General features: G+C 38.4%; 1 protein-coding gene across 2 annotated transcripts in view; it reads right to left on the reverse strand.

The window, feature by feature from the left end:
• aopep (aminopeptidase O (putative)) overlaps positions 1-23334 on the reverse strand; it is a 79292-nt gene that overhangs the window by 51168 nt on the left and 4790 nt on the right. The window contains exons 3-7 of one of the 2 annotated variants that reach the window (XM_053625047.1): positions 22996-23162; positions 22758-22902; positions 22354-22674; positions 5878-6067; positions 5185-5297 (exon numbers count right to left, since the gene is read on the reverse strand). In XM_053625047.1, the coding sequence (XP_053481022.1) occupies positions 5185-5297; positions 5878-6067; positions 22354-22674; positions 22758-22902; positions 22996-23162 (936 nt within the window). Of the gene's footprint in view, positions 1-5184; positions 5298-5877; positions 6068-22353; positions 22678-22757; positions 22903-22995; positions 23163-23334 lie in introns of both variants that reach the window. The other variant, XM_053625046.1, reaches the window with a different exon arrangement.

The raw sequence follows: 23334 nt of genomic DNA on the forward strand, positions 1-23334 counted from the left end.
GAGAGAGAGAGAGAGAGAGAGAGAGAGAGAGAGAGAGAGACACAGAGAGACACAGAGAGAGAGAGAGAGAGAGAGAGGAGTAATGGGCATTCATCAAATACACAATACATGGTCTGCTAACTGCAGTCTGCACTTCCGCATGAATGGATGAATTGAGTCTTGCTTCTAGTCATCAGACTGTGAAAATCGATGGAAATCACTTTCAATCTCTCACAATCAAAAACTTTTCTTTATGAGAAAAAAGGTTTCTCTAGTGGTCTCCATGTGGGCTGAAAAGCTTTATTTACAAAACAGCATGAACACAATGCACATTGTATAATATTGTGTTGTATTTTTATTTGAGTACTTTTATTCATTTATTGAGTACTCTATATATACTAAAATACTATATATATATATATATATATATATATATATATATATATATATATATATATATATATATATATATAGGTCTCATCTACAAATGCGTCATCAGACTACTTAAACAAGGCTCATTATCTGCAAGTCTCCCATCACATGGATGAGTGAAGTGGCCCGGAGCTAACATATGCAGGTTTGTGCCATATTACTTCCCGAAAAAACCTTGCTTTTATCCTGATGGATGACTGTAACACAACCAGGTTTGTGTACACCCATTAACAATTGGGTGATCTTGCAAAAACTTGATATGATTATATATTTTTTCAGACTAGATCACAATCCAGCTCATCTTCCACCGTACCATGTCGTACCATGTCAGGGCATCAGTGATGTTTTTCCTGTGCTTACTTGTTTTCTCATAAGGAGTGCCTTTTTCGAACTCATTTTTTGCGTCATGCCCAATATATAAAACCAGCAGTTCAATATAACCAAGTTTCAATTCTTTAGGCACCAACTTCTCTGTGGTGTGCCACTATGTTGCAAAATGGTTCCTAAAAACAACTTGGGGTGCCATGTCTGAGCATGGTCTCTCTGTAAAAAAAAACAGATCATGCAGACATTTGAATCATTCACGATCTAAAATCTTCATATCGCCCACCACTATTACCAATTGAAATGAAGACATCATTTATCATTTAATATAGCAGAAGGCATAAGTTCTGCTGGTTTTATCTAAATCAACTAAAAATTAAGAAGCGTTTATTATTAGTATGATTTTATTATTATAGTTGCTTTTTAATAAGTGTTAGTTTAAAAGGTCGATAGCTATAAAACGCTTCAGTTACAGCTGATTATTTTATAAGGGCAAAGCTGCATATCTCCACTGACATGCATTGGCTTATAAACAATTCTCGCCCCTGCTAATGTGGCGGGAGAGCTGGCACGTGAAAGTAGCTAGCATCTAAGTTTCTTATATCTATGGTGTACATCTACATTGGGAGCATGCTGGAACAGTTTTTCAAAAAAAAAAAATTCACTCAATCATTCGCATATAAGCAGACGAGATATTCAGACTGGAATGAGGTGAATTCATCTTATTCACAGTATGTTAGCAACAGTATGCTAGTGAGCCTAACTTCCTACATGGGCCCTTTTTCCATCAACACTGAAGGGAAACTGAAAAAAGTCAAAGTCTGAACATTTAATCCAAGAGATTACATTCGGCTGAGCGAGGGGCCAATTCAGACATGTTCCCTGCTGGAGCAGCGGAATTCATGTGGAGGTGTGCTCCTAAATGAACCAAGGAACAAACAAACGAACACACACACAGTTCATCTACAGTATTGCTTTCTTTGAGAGAGCAACCCTGTATTCATTATCCATATATTATCCTTATTACATTGTTTTAACTAAAGTTTAACAGTGTTATAAATATAAATGCAAATGTGAACTATTTAACTTGAGAACAGTAAAATAATTCATATTGGCAGGCATATTGACTTTGTATATAAGTGATGGTATAATGAAATGCTTCTCCATAATAGTTTTCATACCACCAGCATGTCAGTTCAATAAGCTCATTCAAGTCCAAAACTCTTTCATGCAAAAAAAAAAAAAAAAAAAAGCCTTACATAAGGCCCCCAGGACTGTTTAATAAAATATTTATGCAATTTTATATAAATGTGTTATGAAGGCCCATTGTAAGCTCATTGTAGATAATGTAGATAAGCTCATTGTAGCCCAGTGTAGATATGCTTCATATAAAGCATTCAAAAACTGACATTAGCAGGTTGTTCTTTCATCTTCAGTGCTTTATCCTGGTCAAGGAGGTGCTGGATCCAGAGCCTATCTCAGGAATATTAAGTATAGTATGGCATAGGGAGGTATTTCATATTCAGTATAGTATGGTATAAGGAGATCTTTCATATTAAGTTTAGTATGGCATAGGGAGGTATTTCATACTAAGTATAGTATGGTATAGGGAGTCATTTCATATTAAGTATAGTTTGGTATAGGGGGTCATTTCATATTAAATATAGTATGGCATAGGGAGGTATTTCATATTAAGTATAGTATGGTATAGGGGGTCATTTCATATTAAATATAGTATGGTATAGGGAGGTATTTCATATTAAGTATAGTTTGGTATAGGGGGTCATTTCATATTAAGTATAGTATGGTATAAGGGGTCATTTCATATTAATTATAGTATGGTATAGGGGGTCATTTCATATTAAGTATAGTATGGTATGGGGGTCATTTCATATTAAGTATAGTATGGTATAGGAGGTCATTTCATATTCAACCTTGAATTGTTTTTTAAAATTACTGGACAAAAAAGTACTGCAGATTTTGACAGAAATGTCACAATGAGCAGCAGTTTGTGATCACTGATTTTAGTGGTGCAGGATGACATAATAACAACATGGCCTCAAGCAAAATTAAATTCAGAAGTTGTCACACTAAGCTATAGGCTACTATCTAGTGAATTTTTTTGTAACCCTGTAACAGGCAGTTCAGAGTAGACAACATACAGTGGACATAAAAACCATACACACCCCTGTTAAAAGTGCAAGTTTTTGTGATGTAAAAAATGAAACGACGATAAACCATGTCAGAAAAACCTATACAACCCCTTAGCTTATATGTTGATAAAGCACCTTTTGCACTCAGTATTTTTGGACAAGAGTCTGACAACTCCAAGCACATCATGATTTGGCCATTTTATTCCACTCTTCCTTGCAAAAATATGTCAAATTGTGATGAGCTCTCCTGTGCACAGCTATAATCAAATCATTCGACAGGTTTTCGACAGGATTTAGATCTGGGCTCTGACTGGGTTGTTCCAAAAATGTTGATCTTCTTCTTCTGAAGCCTTTGCGTTTTTAAAACTTGGATTTATGCTTTGGATCGTTATCGTACTGAAAAATGAATTTTTTCCTTCATCTTCAGCTGTCTAAAAGTTACCTGCAGGTTTTGTGCCAGCCTCCCTAATATGTTTTCTTACTGCCCATTCATCAAGTTTGGAGTTGGTCTTGTACTTGGTAACATCACTGTGGTGCCCCATTTTCTCCACTTGTTGATGATGGCCATCACGGTGATCCTAAAGATGTGGGAATCTTCAGAACCTTTTTCCGGATTGATACCTTTTCACAATGAGATCGAGTACATGCTTTGTAAGGTCTTTATGGACCATGGCTTCAGCAGTCAAATCAAACTAAGAAGTGGTCCAATAAATCCTACTGAAGCAGCTGATCTTTAGTTGGGGTTAATCAGAATCACTTCATTGATGACAGGTGTATGATAATTACGTTTGAACACGAGTTTCATGTGTGTAGATTTTTTTTATATCCACTGTACATACAGTGTTAGACATACCTTTGTTCAACTGTGTTCAATACAGTAGGTGTGTTTCCTGTCACCTCAGTGTGTGAGGCACAGACAGAAGAGCTAATATCATTAACAATAGCTGCCAGGTTTCAGCTAATTTTACAGCCCAACTACTAACCCATCTCAACAAACACACAAAAGTAGATTTTAAAAAAATTGCCACACATTTAAAAAACAATTTGACACACATTTCTCACATTCTTTTTCTCAGCCGGTGTGTGGGAAACAAGGTCACTGTGGTGCACCGCGATTCTGATGCACTGACATTATCCACTTCAAAATTCCCCTTTCCCTCTCCCAAAATTTGCAAATGGTGTTGTAGATCAGATACACTGGCTGCACTTACACTAGATTTCATTCTGATTATTTCCTATAGAAAAAGACCTTAGAGGCCACAAGGGTATTTAAAAACTATAACACTCTGGTACAAAAACCTGCCATTAACCATTATGTCTATAAAACAAGAATGGGGCAGTGTGGTTCGTTCCCCAGTGGGCCTCAAGTAGGGCTTATTGCTGTTCCCAGTGAGCATGACATTCTATGATTGTATCTACTGTATGCATGACATTCTATGATTGAATCTACTGTAGCAAGGCAAGCAAATAAATGGAATACAATCTTACAGCTGTCATATAGCAACACGTTTGAAATCTTTCATGCATGAATTATGAAATCCTGATCAAGGACATTTTTTTCTGTTTTTACGCTTTTTTATGCATAAAAGAAATGTTCCTTCATTTTACTTTTATAAACATTTTTCAAAAAGTTATAGATATTATACAGTTATTATATAATATAGTTATTCGAACGACGAATTAGTGTCCACTCTAGTGGCTGTTATGCAGTTATTCTATTGAAATCCTTGCAATAGCCAGAAAATGGCTTTTGAGTAGCTGTCCACTGTAGTGACCACTATGCATGAAAGGGTTATAATAGTTGGTCACTCAAATGAGGTAATTAGTATTTCAGCTGAATTTAAACTGTTAATTAATTAATTTAATTTATTCATTTATTTAATTTGTTAAATGGCTGATATATTTGCTCTGTCCTACCTGCCCCTATGGACGATCCACCACTGATGGTGAAAAACAGCTAATTGCTGAAAGAGCAGAAAGAAGGCTGACACAACTTGTGCAGATGTACAGACAATTTAAAAATTAACAGGGCCACCTTTAACACTGGTGCTAAAAGACTCCTAAAAACACACAATATCCATAACGCCCTCTAATAATGTGTATAATGAGTATTATAGCTTTAAAAAAAAATAACAATGGCTGCAGTAAAAATGAACCCTTGACATCTACAGTACCATTACATAAAAATGTGCCTGTGTTTACGTCTGCATGTGTATAAGCGGAGATCATCAGTAATGAGGCTTCAGGTGGAATACAAGGCAGATAGTGAGGGTGAGAGAAAGGTGACTTGTCAGACCTAAGGACCTGCAGCTCCTCTTCTGAGTTCTCTAACTCATCCTTCAGTCTTCTCCAACGCAGCAGAGCCTTCAGCTGCTTCTGCTGCTCATTCTCAGTGGTGCCCATTTGTGACTGTGGTTATGTATGTGAGAGAGAGAGAGAGAGAGAGAGAGAGAGAGAGGGGGGCGGGGGAGAGAGAAAAGTAATAATGAGATTTTTGTCACACAGGCAGCATTGCTTTAAACTCACTCATGCAACCGATAATACTGTAGAAGCACAAGCTGTGAAAAGAGCATAAGGCAAGTCCCACTGCTATATACAATACAAATATGTTCTGCATATTTGATCGCAAGTCCCACTGCTATATACAGTGTGCACTAGAAGACATGTATACTATAAATACAGAAGTTATATTTATTTTAGGCAAACAACTGTGTCCATTTTAATAGTAATTCTTTTGGTCAAAAAGTGGGATTTTTCAGAAAGTTCCATAGACTGAGTAAGGAACAGTTTATGAACCCCAAAAACAGAGAGCGACTGCAATTAATCTCATCTGACTTGCAAATCCTGCTGTTTCCAAATGCTCATCTGCTGTAGCATATACTGTACATATCAGAACAAAACTGAAATTATGAAGCTACCTGAGAAGGTGATAGCCAAGAAAAGCTGAGCTATGTTGAACATGCTGTTGATTTTTCAGTGGTTCAGATACCTGATGGATTTTGGCCCAGAACACGTCTTCTAGGTATGTAGCAAACCCCTCACTGATCCACTCCTCTGTCCAATCCCGCGCTCCGATGGCTAAACCAAACCAGGAGTGAGCAATCTCATGGCACAACCTTGTCCCACACAGGATTTTGTTACCCTCTAGCACACTCTGGGACAGGAAGATGATATGCGGGCTGGAAAACACACAGACACAGACAGGTGAATAAACTGGATTATCTTCAACAGTGATTTGTGGTCAAAAGCTTTTATGTTTTGGGGCACTACCAATAGTCGGGTATGATGTCATACTGACAAATCTTTTTTTTTAGATGACAAAAACTCACTGGTGTAATAAAATGCCTTCACATTCTTGTTATAGATGTCTCGATGTAAAACATTTAAAGGTGCATAAATCAAGATTAGCATTCTAGTGGTTAAGTAGGTGAAGTACAACAACACCAGATTGATTATTTACTCCCTGAACCAGCCTCCTTTTCGTCGCCAATTTACATGAAGCATGATCCCACAGTCTACAATGGATAGTAAAATTCAATTAAATGGGTTATGGTATTAGCATTTTAGCCTGACCTGTGTTTTTGTCCATTTGGCTATTCATCTGCTTGACAGCCAAGTTATAACGTGAAATTCGGTTCATACTGATTAGCTGCTGTGAGAATGGTGGAGAATGTTTATTTTTCTTTGTAATGAGCTCCCATGAGCTTTTCAGCTGACCGTCACAACCAGATAGCTAGTTAGCACTGTTGGTTGCACAGGAGCTAGAATTTCAAACATTTCTAGGAAGGTGATTCATCTAAAGCAGAGGTATTCAAACAGCGGGATGCACCTCCCTATTGGGTCATGATGGAATTTCAGGGGCAATAACATTTTGCATAGGAGCTTTGCATTTTAACAAAGGAATACAAAAGTTCTTTAAAAGTTCTTAAAATACGAGAAGTGGGGCTCACGGGGAAAAAGTTTGAATACTTCTGAAGCATTACCATACTTACCACTCTTTTCATTTTTGTTTCTTGTCATTAAGTTTCCTGGAACCATGACATGGTTTTTTTGCTCACAGTAAAAGTCAGCCTGTGCTGGGCTCTTACCAGAATCTGCTCTGTTTTCCTTTTTGAACAGACTGAGACTGGGGTGGAGTGAAGGGTCAGTTGGGAGGGTCTATAAAAAGACTGACAGGAGGCCCATGTAAACACAGACAAGCCTTCTGGCCTGGAGCACAGTTTTCCAAATGGGTTTTCTCAGCCACATAGTTATACACCGATCAGCCATAACATTAAAACCACTGAAAGGTGACGTGAATAACAATGATTATCTCATTACAGTGGCACCTGTCAAGGGATGGGATATATTAGGCATCAAGTGAACAGTCAGTTCTTAAAGTTGATGTGTTGGAAGCAGGAAAAATGGGCAACAGTAAGGATCTGAGAGACTTTGACAAGTCATGGCTAGCCAAATTGTTATGGCTAGACGACTGGGTCAGAGTATCTTCAAAAAATTGTGGGGGTGGGTTGGATGGCCAAAGGCTAACCTGTCTGGTCTGATCCCACAGCACAAATTGCTGAAAACCTTAATGCTGGCTATGATAAAAAGGTGTAAGACCACACAGTGCATTGCAGCTTGCTACGTATGGGGCAGTGTAGCCGCAGGCCGGTCAGAGTGCCCATGCTGACCCCTGTCCACTGCCGAAAGTACCTACAGTGGGCACGTGAGCATCAGAATTGGACCATGGAGTCAATGTGATGCTCTGGGCAATGTTCTGCTGGGAAACCTTGAGTCCTGGCACTCATGTTGATGTTACTTTGACACGTACCACCTACCTAAACATTGTTGCAGACCAAGTACACCCCTGCATGGAAATGGTATTCCCTAAAGGCAGTGGCTTCTTTCAGCAGGACACACTGCAAAATTTGTACAGGAATGGTTTGAGGAACATGACAAAGAGTTCAAGGTGTTGACTTGGCCTTTACATTCCCCAAACCTCAAACAAATCCGAACCATGGAGGCCTCACCTCGCAACTTACAGGACTTAAAGGATCTGCTGCTAACCTCTTGATGCCAGATACCACAGCACACCTTCAGAGGTCTTGTGGAGTGCATACCTTGACAGGTCAAAGCTGTTTTGGTGGAAGAAGAGGGACCTACAGAATATTACGCAGGTGGTTTTAACGTTATATATTAAATGTGTTTGTGCTGATGCCATAACATAAACAATTTTTTATTCATGCTGTACATATTTTTCATCTTATTTGTACTACTACGAAATAAAAGAAATTGACTATTGCATATTTAAAGCTGATACACAGAACCAAACTGAAAACTCTCTTTGATATGGGAACTGATTTGTTGATCCAGGCCCAACATCAACACAGATCCAGTTTTGGCACGTTTACACACCGCGGCCACCCCAAATCCACATCAAAGCGCTCGATTTTTCCTCTCCCGATCAGCCTATCATTAAGGAGGAGAAACACAGAGTTCAAAAGATGCCTGTGGATTTTGGAGAAGCCTTCTGGACCGCACCCTTCTTTCTTCCTCCTTCTCCGTGTGCTAATATAGCTAAATTAAAGGACGTACATACTGCAACACTTCTGAGGCTGGTCAGTAGCTTAACCTCAAATAAGACTCGGTAAAGGACAAGCAAATAAAATGATGTCAAAAACAGCACAGCTTAACAAGTTCATTTGTTAAGCACCAAAACAAATAACTAGCACGAATACTTCTGCAACCTGCAGATAAGATTCAGGAGTTATAGGAGTTATCTGGTCATAAAAAAAAATAATAATAATAATAAAAAAATGAACACACTACTGTTTGCTTTTTCTCTGCATATTACTTTGGGTGACCTTTTTAGCAGGGCTTCTAGTGTGTTCACCTTACAGCTGTGATTTATCAAAACGCTGCTCCAAACGTCACTCTGGCAAGCAAGAGCGCCAACACCCATTTCTTTTGTGTCCTCCGGTCTTGGCTTGCCCACATAATGGTTTTCAAATGTAACACACGGTCAGTGGATACACAGAGCTTCTATTCAAATCGCCAGGGCTTTATTATTTGGACTGGTAAAACCACCCAAGAGCTTTCCACACTCCCTCTTTTCAATTGCAGAATATATTCATATAGCTTTGGTCCCAAGGGATTTCTTTCCCCTCAACTGGACACAATGGCCTCAGCAAACTGGAGGAAATCTGCACAAAACCCTGAGCCTGACTCGCAGCAGAACATGGTACTCGTATCTCCCATTCATGCTGTTTACTCTTTGAAGTATGCAAGCTAGTACTGTTCAGGAACCTTAAACAGCTCTCATAAACACAGTTTAGCAAGTATTTCAGTCCACTTCCCCTGATGTCCTAGAGGGGGACATAAAGGGTTGAAGGAATTGCAACAAAAAAAAAGTAGACTAAAATCCAAAATACAAGAACAGCTCACTTGGTTTGAGACGTGCAGCTACTGTGATGACAGCACACAGAAACAGCAGCCGAATCAGAACAAGCACAATCAGAATAAATATTCTAATAGCAGGTACTCGTATCTGAAAGTGAAAACCTTCACTGATTTATAAACTCTCTGAAAAGGATCAGGCATACCATTTACTGTAGCACCTCTAATCAAAAGCAAGACTCATTTTTTTTCTTTAGTCATGAGCTGCAGCCAACCTGTTTTAATTATACGTAAGGAACATTTCCTGTCGTCTGAACAGCAGGCATGACACAATCCTTTTTAGACATTCAGATTTATGCACCGATCACTAAAGGGTATGTTTGTTTGAACAACAACAAAATAAATGGTTTGTGAATTTAAAAACTGCTCTGTATGTCCTGAGTACAGAACCTTGCTCATATTAAAAGTTTTATTTAAAAAAAAAAAAAAAAAAAAAAGTAGGCTTTATGAAGCTAAACAGTAAAGACAGTGATGTTTATTCTGTGCATGGTGTTTGTCTCTTGCACTGTGAACTGCATACAGTCAATGTCAGGTTTGCAAATACTCTTAGACTGACTGGACTATTTGTTAAATATCTCTTTATACATAATGACAACCATACTAAAAAACAAATTCTGGTGGACAACGGGGGAAAAGCTTCAGCTGCGCTCACGGAGTATAAAAAGAACTTATGGAGAAAGAACAGTCAGTGAATAAAAGTCAGCTTTTGTCTTTGTTGCTACTTCGCTTTTGCATAAAAATTGCAATCTGCTGATTATGTGGATGAAACACAGGTCTAAAAATGCTTCTTTTATGCGTGCACACACACACACAAGTTCATAGAATACATTTAGTTTGACGGGTAAAAAGGAGTAAGCTTCATTCATCCAAAAACAGAATAGCATGACTATATTTAATAGAAGAACGACAGAATGTAAAGCCCAATGGCTCCTATTTCAAACCTGACAGAATCGACCTCATACTTTCCTCAAACCAATAGAAAGCTGGTACGCAAACATGGGGCTGTCACGAAGGGGTGGAAATCTGGAAAGAACAAATCATGTCTCATCTAAAATTAAGTCCAGAGGTGTATTTGTGCCCTTTGTGCATTAAACATATTTCCCAACAGTTGAATAAGCTGCCTTTTGTTGTCAGAGCCAACGAATACTCTACATCCAAAGACAGTCATTCTCTTACTGACCGCATCCAGTAATAGAGAAGAGCAGACGACAGAATACATTCTGCTGATGCCGAATTGTGTTACATGCACTTAAGAGGCATAAAGGGATTTATTTAAAAGAAAACCATATATCGACAGACATGAAAGACGGCAATCATTGACAATTTGTCTGAGCTTTAAGCTTTATAAATCTTTAATCATCACTACACATGTGCACAACTATGGAAAAAAATTGTCAAGTACACATGATGTCTGGAAGAGGGGCTTACTCGTCATAGAACAACAACAATAGCAACAACAAAAAAAGCGCTTCGGGCAAATACAAGTTGCCGTGCATTTCTTCAGACATCAACAAGGTGCACAGATCACGAACAAACTCACACCAGCACATGCTCAAGGGCACACCTGCAGTAAGACAAAGAAACATGCATGCACTCTAACACACTTTCTTCACACACCTGCCTTCTTATCAGTGGATCAACACTTTAAAGGAAAACTACATTTAAAAAAAAAATAAAAAATTAACATATATTCTATAAGATCAGAGACACCTTCCTACACTTTCTAGAACAGAATGAGTTGACTCTTGAATAATACATGAGTATACAAATGAGTTTGATCATGCCACTCTCTTTTATTTAATGCATAGATCAGGACAGTATAATATGTATGAACTTGGGAGTTGTATATATTACTGTTTATTGTAATATATTTCCCATTTTCATTAACATTTACTCTTACCTGTGCTGAACGGTCACATTCTTTGTCTGCTTTATTTTACGTTACTAGTTTACGTTTATATTACTTTATTATTTCTACGATATATACTGTGTGTATGTATGCTTACACCCATATACACACCCAAAAACAATAAATAAATACAATTTTATATATATATATATATATATATATATATATATATATATATATATGTATGTGTGTGTGTGTGTGTGTGTGTATATATATATATATATATATATATATATAGAGAGAGAGAGAGAGAGAGAGAGAGAGAGAGAGAGAGAGAGAGAGAGGAGAGTGAGTGGGGGGGGGGGGTGTTCTTTGGTTCAGTTTTCTTTTCATTTTAATTTCGCATTGCATATGTCATGGAATAATGATTAGGTTTCACTGTTAGCTCCTAAAATAAGAACAAGGTCTTCTTTCTCACTCATCTTTTTCCAAGGAGGTTTAATGTCATTAATGAAAAATCCAACATAAAAGTAGTGAAGACAGCAAATGCTGAAATGAAAGTACCAGAATGCAATGCAGCAATAAATTTTCGAGACAACAAGAACGATGGTGTGGATGGAGGTATTAGGATGAAAGTTCAAGCTTTGTGAATTTATGTGTTCGAGAAGAGTGTACATATGGGGAGGTGAGAGAGCTGGACAGACTAAAGCACTGCTGCATTGGTCTTTTCAGGTAGAGATGAAGCGCTTCCCATTGGAGATTTTCAGCAGGTATTCAAAAGGTATTGTGGATAATGTAGGAAACTGTTAACCAAAGTTAAAATAGTCTAACATGTCAATGAAAGATGCTTGCCATGAAGGGGTTGAATAATTTTGAAACTGGAGAAATCATTATAAGTACATTTTCAGTTAAATTTCGTGAAAGAACTTGAAGCATTCGTTGTGTTGAACTATTTCAATTGCTTTTGTTTGATTTGTTCATTGAAACAGCTGAAAGTCTGTACATTTTGACAGTAAACCTGATTTGCAGTGTGGGTTGAATAATTTTGATTACAACTGTATTTATCTGCATTGTTAATCCCTTACACCCCAAATTGCAGACTGCGCTCTTCACAGTCTAATTTGTTTACTGTTCCAAAAACCTGTTTAAGATCCATGGGTGACAGGGCTTTTTCTATCTAGGCTCCTACCCTTTGGAACGCTCTTCCTCTTGAACTTAAGGAAACTCAGACCTATGACATTTTTATAGCTCAACTCAAGACATACTTTTTTAAACTAGCATTTGCTTGTTGATATTTACTTTAATTTTTTATTTATTGTGCGATGTACTGCTTATTTTGTGTACAGCGCTTTGAAAAGCTGCTTTTAAAGGCACTCTATAAAATAAAGTTTATTATTATTGTTATTACTCAACAAAACTACCACCATAAAGTTTCATTTAAAAGTTCTCTGACTTTTTGCACATTTAGCTGGCCAAACACTTTAGGCCACAATTTGAAGGCTGCAATTTGATTGGTACTGCACTTCCATGTACAGTATATGCACTTCCTTACTGATTTTCCAATGGGAAAACTAAAATATTTGAACACAATGACACTGTGCTTAATAAATAAAAGACTAAAAAGTTTACAGAATTACATCATTAAGATATTAGAGTATTTATGTGAAACAGTGGCCAGTAAACATTTGGTTGGCAGACAGCAATGCAAGTTAAACATCCTTTTCTTATAAAATTAGGTAATTCTTCGTAAAGAGAAGATATAACATTTTGTATCGTCTGTAACTAGAGACTTTTTAAAACCTGGTCCAAATATACAGGATGTCCCAAAATTCTGCATACATTGGGGAAATTAGCACTTTTTAGCAAAATGTCTTCCAAAAATTTTCATACTTAGTTTATATTATATCTTTTTTTCAGATTGCCTTTAAGAATGCCTTTGACGAAAGAAGAATGTATTGAATTCATTCTCATGGCTGGATCAGGAAGCTGTTGTGATGGACTTTAACAGGAAACATGGCAAACACATCACACACCACAAGTTTTGTTGCCAAACTTATTAACCAATTCAAAAAGACCGGAAGCGCTGCGGACCAACTGAGAAGTGGACATCCACGAACATCCACGAACATCCACTGACGAAGGCACGACGGACGTGGTGCTGGCATACATAGTCCCCTATGTATGGAGACTTTTGGGACACCCTGTATAATAACAACGTGTCTGTATTGCAGCTATCAACAGTGGCCCGTGACCATAGACTTTGGTGGGACAGGATGATGTTAATAATAATAAAGCATCAAATAAAATAAACTCGAGAGGTTATCACATGTATGGTATCGGGTACTATCTAGGGAATTTGTAGAACAACCCTGTAATTAACAGTTGAGCGTCGACATACATACATACACCGTACTGCCTAGCAGCTTGTTTGGAGTGGTTTTAAATGTACATTTGTTCAACTTGTGTTCAATACAGCAGGTGTGTTTGCCAGGTTTCAGCCCAACTACATCTCAATAACCACACAAAAGACCTGAAACTAGCATGAAAAATTCAGGCATTGGACATGAGAGACACATTTTTCTTCTTTTTCCTTAGGCTTTCTGTGTGGAAACAAAGTTACAGTGGTGCACATGCATTTCTGAGATACAAACTCCCTTTCCCTCCCCCAATCTTTGCAATATATCTTACGATAAAAAGGATTCTGTACATCAAATACACACTGTTGGCACTTACGCTTTTGTCTGTAGAAATGTACTGGATGTAAAACAAGATCATGACAGCTGGGCAACCTGTTAAGCAGCCCTTTCTAATTGTCCTGTCCACTGCTTATCCTTCAATGTAAATGTTCATAGACCGAACATGGGGCATTGTGATTACTTCCTCAATGGGCCTGTAATAGCACTGCCGCAGTTTCCGTTTTTGTAGTAATAACTCTGTGGTGCTGTGGGGAAATGAGTATGCTGTTCCACAGTTGTGTCCATCATGAAAGGCAAGCAAATCAACAAGTCACTGGCCTATACATCTGTCAAAGAGTAATCTTTTAAAAGTCATTGGCCACTCAAAAGAGGTAATTAGTATTTTAAAAGGAAAACAAAATGTATGGAGTTGTCAAACTCTAAATATGCCCCTTCCAAACCATACAGTATTTTAAAGCCCAACAGCAAGACCATCACATCACTAAATGCAATAATAACTTTATACAGTATTTCTGAGTGAAGCAAAATTCATGTTCCGCCATATAAACACACCCAACACACAACATTAGCCAACTTGCTATCCACACAATGATTTAGTCTGTATCAAAACAAAAGGATATCAAAAGTAACAGAGCTAACTATAAACAGAACATATATGTGACTATAGAAATGACACCACAAGACTATTTTACCCCTTGCATTTGTAACAAGTCTGAGGAGACGTCTGAAAGGATCCCCCCTGATCCTACCCTCAGGCTGACTTCCCATGTGCAGGTATGCATCAGGGTGTCTGGTGAAGACAGCGTCTATTTCACTACTTGACTTGACTGCGCATTAGCTGCTCAGGTATTCACTAAGCAGTGTCTTTTTCAAAAGCAGGTGCATGGAAAAAATGTGTTTACATTGAGAGACCTCTCTCACACCTTATTTTTATACTTTTCATGAGCTGTCTCAAATATTTCAAGGTTAACTATGGTGCAAGAGTGAGACCATCACTCAGGAATGCTGGAGGACTGTACTCATGGCTTTGTCAAATAGAGCAATCTCACTGAACTCTCGTTTCGATAAAAAAGTGAGGAAATGCCTTCCTCTGTCAGGTTCCAAAAATAAAGTGTTTAGTGATGGGGTTAGACCTCCACAGCTCTACTTAACAAGAATTACGTGCAACAGTTTTGTTAAACCATACATTACATTTGATTTTAAAAAAATCTGATTTCATATCAGTAATCATAATTGGATGGGTGGGATGGTGGATGTTCATTTGTAAATGCTATGCAATGGCTTTATACTCACAGATAGTACAGCACAGTCTGGAGTTTACATAATCTACTATCATTCCCACTACCTTAAATCAGCCCCTCAGCCAAAATAAACTCAGCTTGATTCAGACCCCAGTAGTACATGAAGAACAACTTATAGTCCAGTTTGGTGCTCAAGACAGAGATCCAGTATGAAATATTGATGGTCATCATCTAAAGTTGCACACAGTTTGAGCTCTGCAAAGCCAGGATTCCTGTGAAAGACTAATGATCTGCTAGTGAAATGCTGCCAATACAAAGTCTATAATGCAATTAAACTCACCGCTGTCTGGCTACCCAGTCTTTTCTCTGTTTGCAAACAATCTGCACACTTTTCCTGGTGACAGATTGTGCGTCTCAGGCTTTGATCCTGAAACCGCAAGAGAAATGGTCAGTCAAAATCCCTAGCAATAATATCCGCTATCTGTCTGCAGCAAGGATTTAAGGAATCTCTGTGCTTGAACCTCAGTTATGTGTCTCGGCGGAGGTCTAGGGAGGAAGGGCAGTTCTCTTGGCCTGGTGAAATCAGATTAAGTGGAACGGCAGGCCTTCTCTGAGTGTCATGGAATGAAGGAGTGTAAACACAATGTGAATATGAGCCCAAGCTTTGAATGGCCTCATCCATTTTGCAGTTGGGGCATGGATCCTCATTTAGCGACAATGTCCAATGGCTTCTTACCCAATGGCTCCAATATGTGACAGCTTAGAAATTGAATGATTTCCACTGCCTTAAATCAGTCCTTCAGACAAGGTAAACCCTCTGTACCACTCAGTATGATTGAGACTCCAGCTCTGCTGCATGGTGCGCTGGCCATTCCTTTTTCCTTTTATCCTTTCCCATTTGTAAAATAGGACTTCAGGCTTATTTCAAACTTACAGAGCAAAAGGTCTGTGGATAGTGTCACAGTTACGGTAGTGGTATCAGTATAGAAGAGGCTATATATGGCCTCAGTTCTCAGGCTAGACTCTTCAAGAGACAGTAACCTATGGGACACTTAGAGAGAGTAAGCAGGGCCCCTGATAACTAGGCAGGAATGTACTTATAATAACAGTGTGCATTCTACATTGAACCATGCTATCTTCATTAAATTGAGGCATTGGAACATGGGTAGGCTCAAAAATGAGCTCGGATAAAAAGTGAGAGTGGAAAAGAGAAAGTATGACAGAGAGGGAAAGTAAAACAATAAGCTGAATGTCTTGCCTTTGCGGCTATTAAACAGTCCTTTGAAATGAACCTTCTTTATTCCAGGTGCAGGCGTGCTCAGCATTCTTTCATTTGCTGGGGTTTGTGTGTACACATGGTGGTTGGAATGCGAAGAGGGGGTGGTTGGAGTTAAAAAAAAAAAAAATCCCTCTCTAAAGACTTTCAGAGAAAAACACCTCATCCCTGACAATTTGATTAACAGCTGTCTTTCGTGCCAAAGTCCCTTTGCTCTAAAAGACTCAGTTTCTGTCGCACACTTCTTAGGTTACTCAGCAATCATAGAGGAGTGGAGGAGAGAAAGAAAGGAACCTCAGAGAAAGAGAGAGAAAGAGAGAGAAAGAGACACACAGAGAGAGAGAGAGAGAGAGAAAGAAAGAATGAGAACACTATTTAAATGGTGTTATCTCAGCCTCCCTTTAGGCCTGGCTGGTCCAGCACATTCCAAAAGCTTCACGTCCATCGCCCACATTATACTCCGCACCCCTGAGACTTGACTCGCCTTCCCCCATATGGTCATTTTAAGAGTGCTTGATCAGCTCAAGTGAGCAAACATACGGCCCAAAGCCTAGGGCTGAACACGTCCTAGAAATAATGCCAGGTTTCTTCAAAGACATGCAGACAGGTCACGAACAAGGTATTACATGGAATTATAAGATTTAAAAGGGTCTGTGGGGATAATCAGCAGAAAAAAGGAGGCCTACAAAGATATCATCTAAGATAGCGGACACAAAAAGTTATCCAGTTCCAGCTGCCACTGGTAACGTGTGGACTTTCAAAAATATAGAGAGAGATATATTTTATAGAGTGTGCCTCGAATAGATTCTACATGTCTCTGGAACTAAACTGGAGGAATGAACACCATTCTTCAAAGTTATTCCCTCAACTGGTGTTTTGATGACAGTTTTAAAGTAAAGTGCGCTCTCTAACACATTGTTCCAAAATCCTATAAAAGTGTTCAATTGGGCTTATATCTGGCGAGTGTGAATCCATTTAGTGAGTCCTTGTACCCTGTACATGGGGGCAGGATCATCTGCAAGGACCACACCCATCAAGACTGAAATGTTTCAACAAAGGTTAAATGTGGTCAGTTAGACACACTTTCCTCATTTACTGTGATTTTTTCCTTTAAGGGGACAAGTGGACCAAACCCATGCCAGCAAACTGTCACCACAGCAAAGCAGATTTTCCATTAATTCTCCACTTGTCTGAATATATAATTCCTTTATTATTTCTGAGGCAGAAAGGTGTGCTGTGGAAGAAATAAAGTGGCCCTGCACTTCACTGTCTAGTTGTCTAAATTAAGTGACATCTAATCAGCATATCCAATCAGACATAACTTGTTTTTATAAACATTTACCATTTTGACAAGGGCCTGATGATAATTTGCCCACCATTAGCAGATACATGATAATTAAGCCTGCACAAAGGGGTCCGGTTTTAAGCAGTTATACAGCTTCAAATTAGTCCCTGTGTACAAAGACACTAGGGCAAACTATCTGTCTTTGCATTCTGTATTTCATTGTTTTTTAAATTGGGGTGTCATGACCATTCAAATCAATAATCTAAAACACTTGATAGAAATGTATAATAATTAGTATCTAATAATTAATTACAATTATTATAATTATTACTTATAAATATTACAATTATTGTTAAAATAATTGGTATCTAATAATCTAATAGCACAGTGGACAGGTAATTTATGCCCCTAAAATTTTAACAGAACCAACACATAACTATTCTCCATATTTATATTGAATAATTTATTTCTCATGCTTGGCTTGCTTCAGTTTGCTAGTAGCAATCCAAGGAAACGTGGAAACTATGAAGTAGCGCTGAAGTAAAATCACACATACACCCAACCCAACTACCCATTTTTGACTTACTTAGCTGAAAATACTGATTAAAATGTATTCTAGTGTAACCATCCAGGGTGTATTCCTGCCTCAGTATTCCCAGGGTAGACTCTGGATCCACAGCGGCCCTGAAAGTGAGTGAGTGATTCTAGAGCAATATATCGTCAATGTGCCACTTAAAAAATATATCCTTTTTATGACATATTTTCCAGTTATAACCTGCAGCTACAGTATAATAAAAGCTGCAGTTCATAGAGGGCATGCTAGTTATTAGTTAGCTGATAACATTTTAACATTGACATGCTGGTGCAAGCCCACAGAACAGTTCAGCATTCCATTCTAATGGATAAAGATTCAATCATTTGCTTTGAGTAAGTACTTTAACCTGGTCAGGGTCACGGTAAATCTGGAGCAAGTCCCATACTGCACGTTGATGGGACACCAATCCATCACAGAGCACCATCACACACACTCATTCACACACATGTTAAGACCTAGGGACAATTTAGTGTAGCAAATTCACCCAGCGGGATGAAGAGATGAACCCAGACATGGGGAGAATATGCTACACTCCACACAGAACTGATCTCAGGGTTGAATTAGGCACTTTGGCAATGCGACAGTACCTGCTGCACAACCACAAATGGATATAGGCATTTATGACTTATGCATAAGGTTGTCAAAACCTTATGCATACACTTTTACCACGGTTGACAGGGCTTCTTCAAAGGGCATTAGACATGCATATATCCACCTAAGAGTACACTCCCTGTGAGCAGTTGTGAATTAAGATTCTCCTTTAAAGCTACTCACTTACAGTTAAGGTAACAGTCCAGGGATGACCACCTTATTTTGTTGAACATGTGAGACTGAAATACAGCCAGCGCTTGGACCTACACATAAATTTTCTGCTTCTGGATTAATCTTCTTCCTTTCAATCTTTCTATAGACAGGTGTGGCCACACCCAGCCTATAGAACATGAATAAATTTTTTTTTCAGCTTCAAAAGACAACTGTAAAGACCTTCTGGTAGCTTTTCATGAGGCCATACACCAGGTGAAGAACATAAAACACTTGATGGGTGGCGGTTTTATGAGAGTCTGATCCTAAAGTATGGTTTTATGATATTGTTAATTCTCAGAATACTTCACCTCCTCTGACACATACAGCAAAAAGCTCAAAATGGTCAGAAAACACCGCTGATGAATACCTTTAAGTTCAGAAAGAACTACCAGGCCATATAAGGTCAGCTGCTATTACAGAAAAAAGTAATTGCTTGGTAAATAGCCCATAATGTGCTATTTATGTGGGTTAATGTTTTATAGACGTGTTTGTTAAGCCTGTGAATGAGGAAGCCTGATATAACATTAGAGCAGAGGTCGATGAAGTAAATGTGCCATTATTTTTAAATAAATGACCCAAATAATTACAAAAAAATTACTTCAGTAAGTGTCTAGGGAAACTGCTACCTAAGTAGCATGCTAAAATTTTAACTAGCCTATAATTTCAGTCTGCCACAGACAAAATAAACAAGACAATATACATATGTGTCATATTAACCACAAAATTTAAAATAAAAAACAATTATCTAATTATAAAACACAGTTTTTATTCAATTACCAGCAGCAAAATCTCAAGTGTCTTCTTATTCACTACATATGCACACTACATGGTGCAATGTTACACAATCTAGTTCACTGTAAGCTTGTCAGAATATAAAATTCATCTACAGAAAAAAGGTAGTGAGTAGAATAACAAAATGCAATATATTAAATTGTATGTTTCGTCTTTATAAATGTACTTGAGTAAGAGTAAAAACTGTTCCATTACATCTCCTACATTACAATTTATTTCAAGAGATTACTTTAATAAAAGTCACAGGGTAAATGAAGCATCTTACTAATCATGTCTGACTATTAGGCATCTTGAAGCAACTCCTAAAATGCACAGCATTCTTCTAAAGCATTCCTTTAATTGGTAGTGATACCTTTTCCCACAGCATATCACTAACTGATAATGACTATGTTAAATAAAAAGGAAGGAACTATTCTCTTTTTACTTTTACAGTCACATTTGCATAGCACCTCACTCCCTTGACCCAAACAGGCAAACCATTCGTTTGTCCAGAACTGAGGAGCAACCAATGCCCATATTTGCACATCTGACACTAAAAGTATTCCAACTATGTCTTGCTACGGCATAAAAAATGGTAAGGGACACAATTTGAGTGGATTCAAAAGACCAGGAAAAAGGACAGGCCTTTCCTGTGTCTTAATCAACGCCTGCGTCATGACATGCTGAAGATCAGGAGATAAACATTCCTCCAAGTGTGCCATTACATCACTCAGGCTGCAGTCTAGAACTGCTCTACGTGACTTTTCAACAATACACACCAGAGTGATCGGCACATACATCCCAGACGTCTTTCCTATGATCAACACATGGATAATTCTGCTACAGGAAGAGGTTTTGTGATAAAGCAAGTTCTCTGTGGGCTCATTTTATCATGATGCTGAGAGAACAGAGAGGTTATGTGGGTACTCGGGGGGGGGGGGGGGGGATAAATAAAATCTCCCCTTGCTTTTTAATCTTTAGTTTCCTGCCCTCCCCTTCTTCTTATCTCAGTACAGAACGATGCCCCCCTGTTTGCTGTGTCCCAAACCCTGTCTATAAATGAACTAGCATGATATAAAAACAGCATCTGGCTTGGCCCCAAGGACTCAGGCCCACATACTTCCCAGTTTTTAGATTAAATAGCTCCTTTCTCTGAAGTAGTTCCAGGAGCTAATGGCTTTTGTTGCTGGAAATAATCCACACATCCTCTCCCACATCCTGGGGGAATGGCATCTCAAAGCACCCCTCTCCCGCCCCCAGCCCAAATTTGTTGACCACTCTACTTCCTCAGATTTGCTTCGACCTGGCTTTTCAAAATAAGACCTGGAGAACTGTACCATTCCCAGAGGAGGTTTCTCTCACTAACAACATTACTACTGTCATCCAGTGTCCGTTAGTAAATCCAGGTTATAATAAACTGTGAGGTGACTAATAGAAGATAAATTAGCTCCAGACGTCACCTCAAAGAACTGGAGTTTCATGCTTAATCTTGGGTCAAGGCAAACAAAGCAAGGAAAATTTGGAAAAGAAAACCAGTGGCAGAATGACCACCCTGTAGCTTATATACCTACTACTAATCAGAATGCGACAATTTCTCTCTGGTAAATGACTGGAACCTGCCGAAGGCAGTGTGTAATGACTTAATTTCCTGTGGAACATATAGTCCTGGCCAGAGAGATGGTGGGAAGCACAAGAACACACCTACGACCACCCAAGTGTATGTTTAGTCAACGTGCAGCTAAACAGCCTCCCTTCTTGCTTATTTTTCAGGATATGAGTCATTGCAAATTATAAGACATGTCGCTTTGTTAAATTAGAGCCTTTACTTAGCTTACTTTTTGTTTAGTTTATTAAAATATGCAAAGCTTGATAAAGCATGTTCCATAATACACTATAAACAAGAATACATTAAAAGAATATCTGCTCATTTGCTGCTGTATAGCAATCTCTACATGGAAAATCTAAAGAAAATGGAAAATAATGTTTCAGTTAATTAACTTTTTTTTTTTTTTTTTTTTTTAAGTTTCAGACTATCTCAAATGCAAATGTATTTGCTGTCTGTAGAGAGCCAAAGAATATTTAATGAATAGTGAAGCAGAGTGGATTTTCAGCCAGTTGTTCTGTCAAAAACCTCCCCTACAAAGACTAAACAAAAACGGTTAGTGTGTTTGTAAACCACCTAAAATAGTGTCTGGTACAACAAGTTACATAGTTCTTCGCTGACTGCCAAAGGAACTGAGACAATGTTAGGTGCATTAACGTTCCTTTCAGATCGGCGTCCCAGCTTACAGTGGAAAATACCAGAAACACAATGCAGAGTAAACATGGAAAGTATGCACAAAAGACAACATGGATTACTGCTGACTGGGAATGATGTTTGTGATGATTATCTTTTTAATGTTATTTGGTTTCACAGGAAACACATGATCCTGGCAATTACGTTGTTTTTACACACTATGTAGAATGTATAATAAAAGACACAAAATGTGTTGCTAGACACCAAATAGGCCTACCTGGCCATGCCCAGACTGGAGAACCCTGGAGGAACAATGAGCACATCCAGGCGTGAGAATGGGTGGATGCCTAGTACAGAGTGAGCAGCAGCCAAACAGAATGGCAAAAGAGGTAGGAGTGTGGACTCAGCCTTCTGCAGGTGGCAGGACGGGGTAAGAACCCGGTGGGGTATGACCACTTGGGCAATAGAAGCTTTGTGCATGAAACGACACGGGTAATCTACATGGGCACAAAACTTCTTCTCATCTTCCTCCTTGTAATGTTTGCTTAGGTTTTTACAGCTTTGGTTCTCAGGCCAACTTCCTGGATATTCAAAATTTCTGCTGTAATAAACAAGCGTCAAAGGTTTCAGTACAACACAAACAACTTACCATTACATGCCAAAGTGAGAGAAATAACTCACCGGTCTGATTTTGCACAAGGCTCCTCACTTTTCCCCTCTTCATGGTTGTGAGGCAATGATTTGGCTTCCTGCCACTTACCAACTGCTATAGTAAAAGTCGAAGTAGGCATTGGCATAGTAACATAATAATCCCATTGTAAGAAACCTGATAAATAGAGAAGAAATAGCTGTCATCCAGGAGACATGATTTTGAGTAGTAATTTAAGCTCACAACACAAATCAGTGCTTTAAATCAGACCTGTCTCATCAGTTACAGGAGCAGCCTGATTCTCACCACTCATCAGAACCATATATTCACATGGAGCTTTTACAAGGGCTCGCCATGTAGACATTGCAACAGGTGGTTCTTGGCAGGGAAAGAGAGCCCTGTTATTGATTGGCGAGCCCATTGTGTAAACACAGCACCTAAACATATAAGAAAGGAATATAACAACATTAAAGCTTGTATTTATTCTTATCTTACTCACTATTTGAGCTGTTACCATGGCAACAAGGTAAAAAAAAAAAAAATCACCATACTGGCATCACATTTTTCTGATTGTAGTTATGCACAATGCACAACATTTATCACAACAGA

This window comes from Ictalurus furcatus, chromosome 5 (assembly GCF_023375685.1).
Source record: "Ictalurus furcatus strain D&B chromosome 5, Billie_1.0, whole genome shotgun sequence".
NCBI lineage: Eukaryota > Metazoa > Chordata > Actinopteri > Siluriformes > Ictaluridae > Ictalurus > Ictalurus furcatus.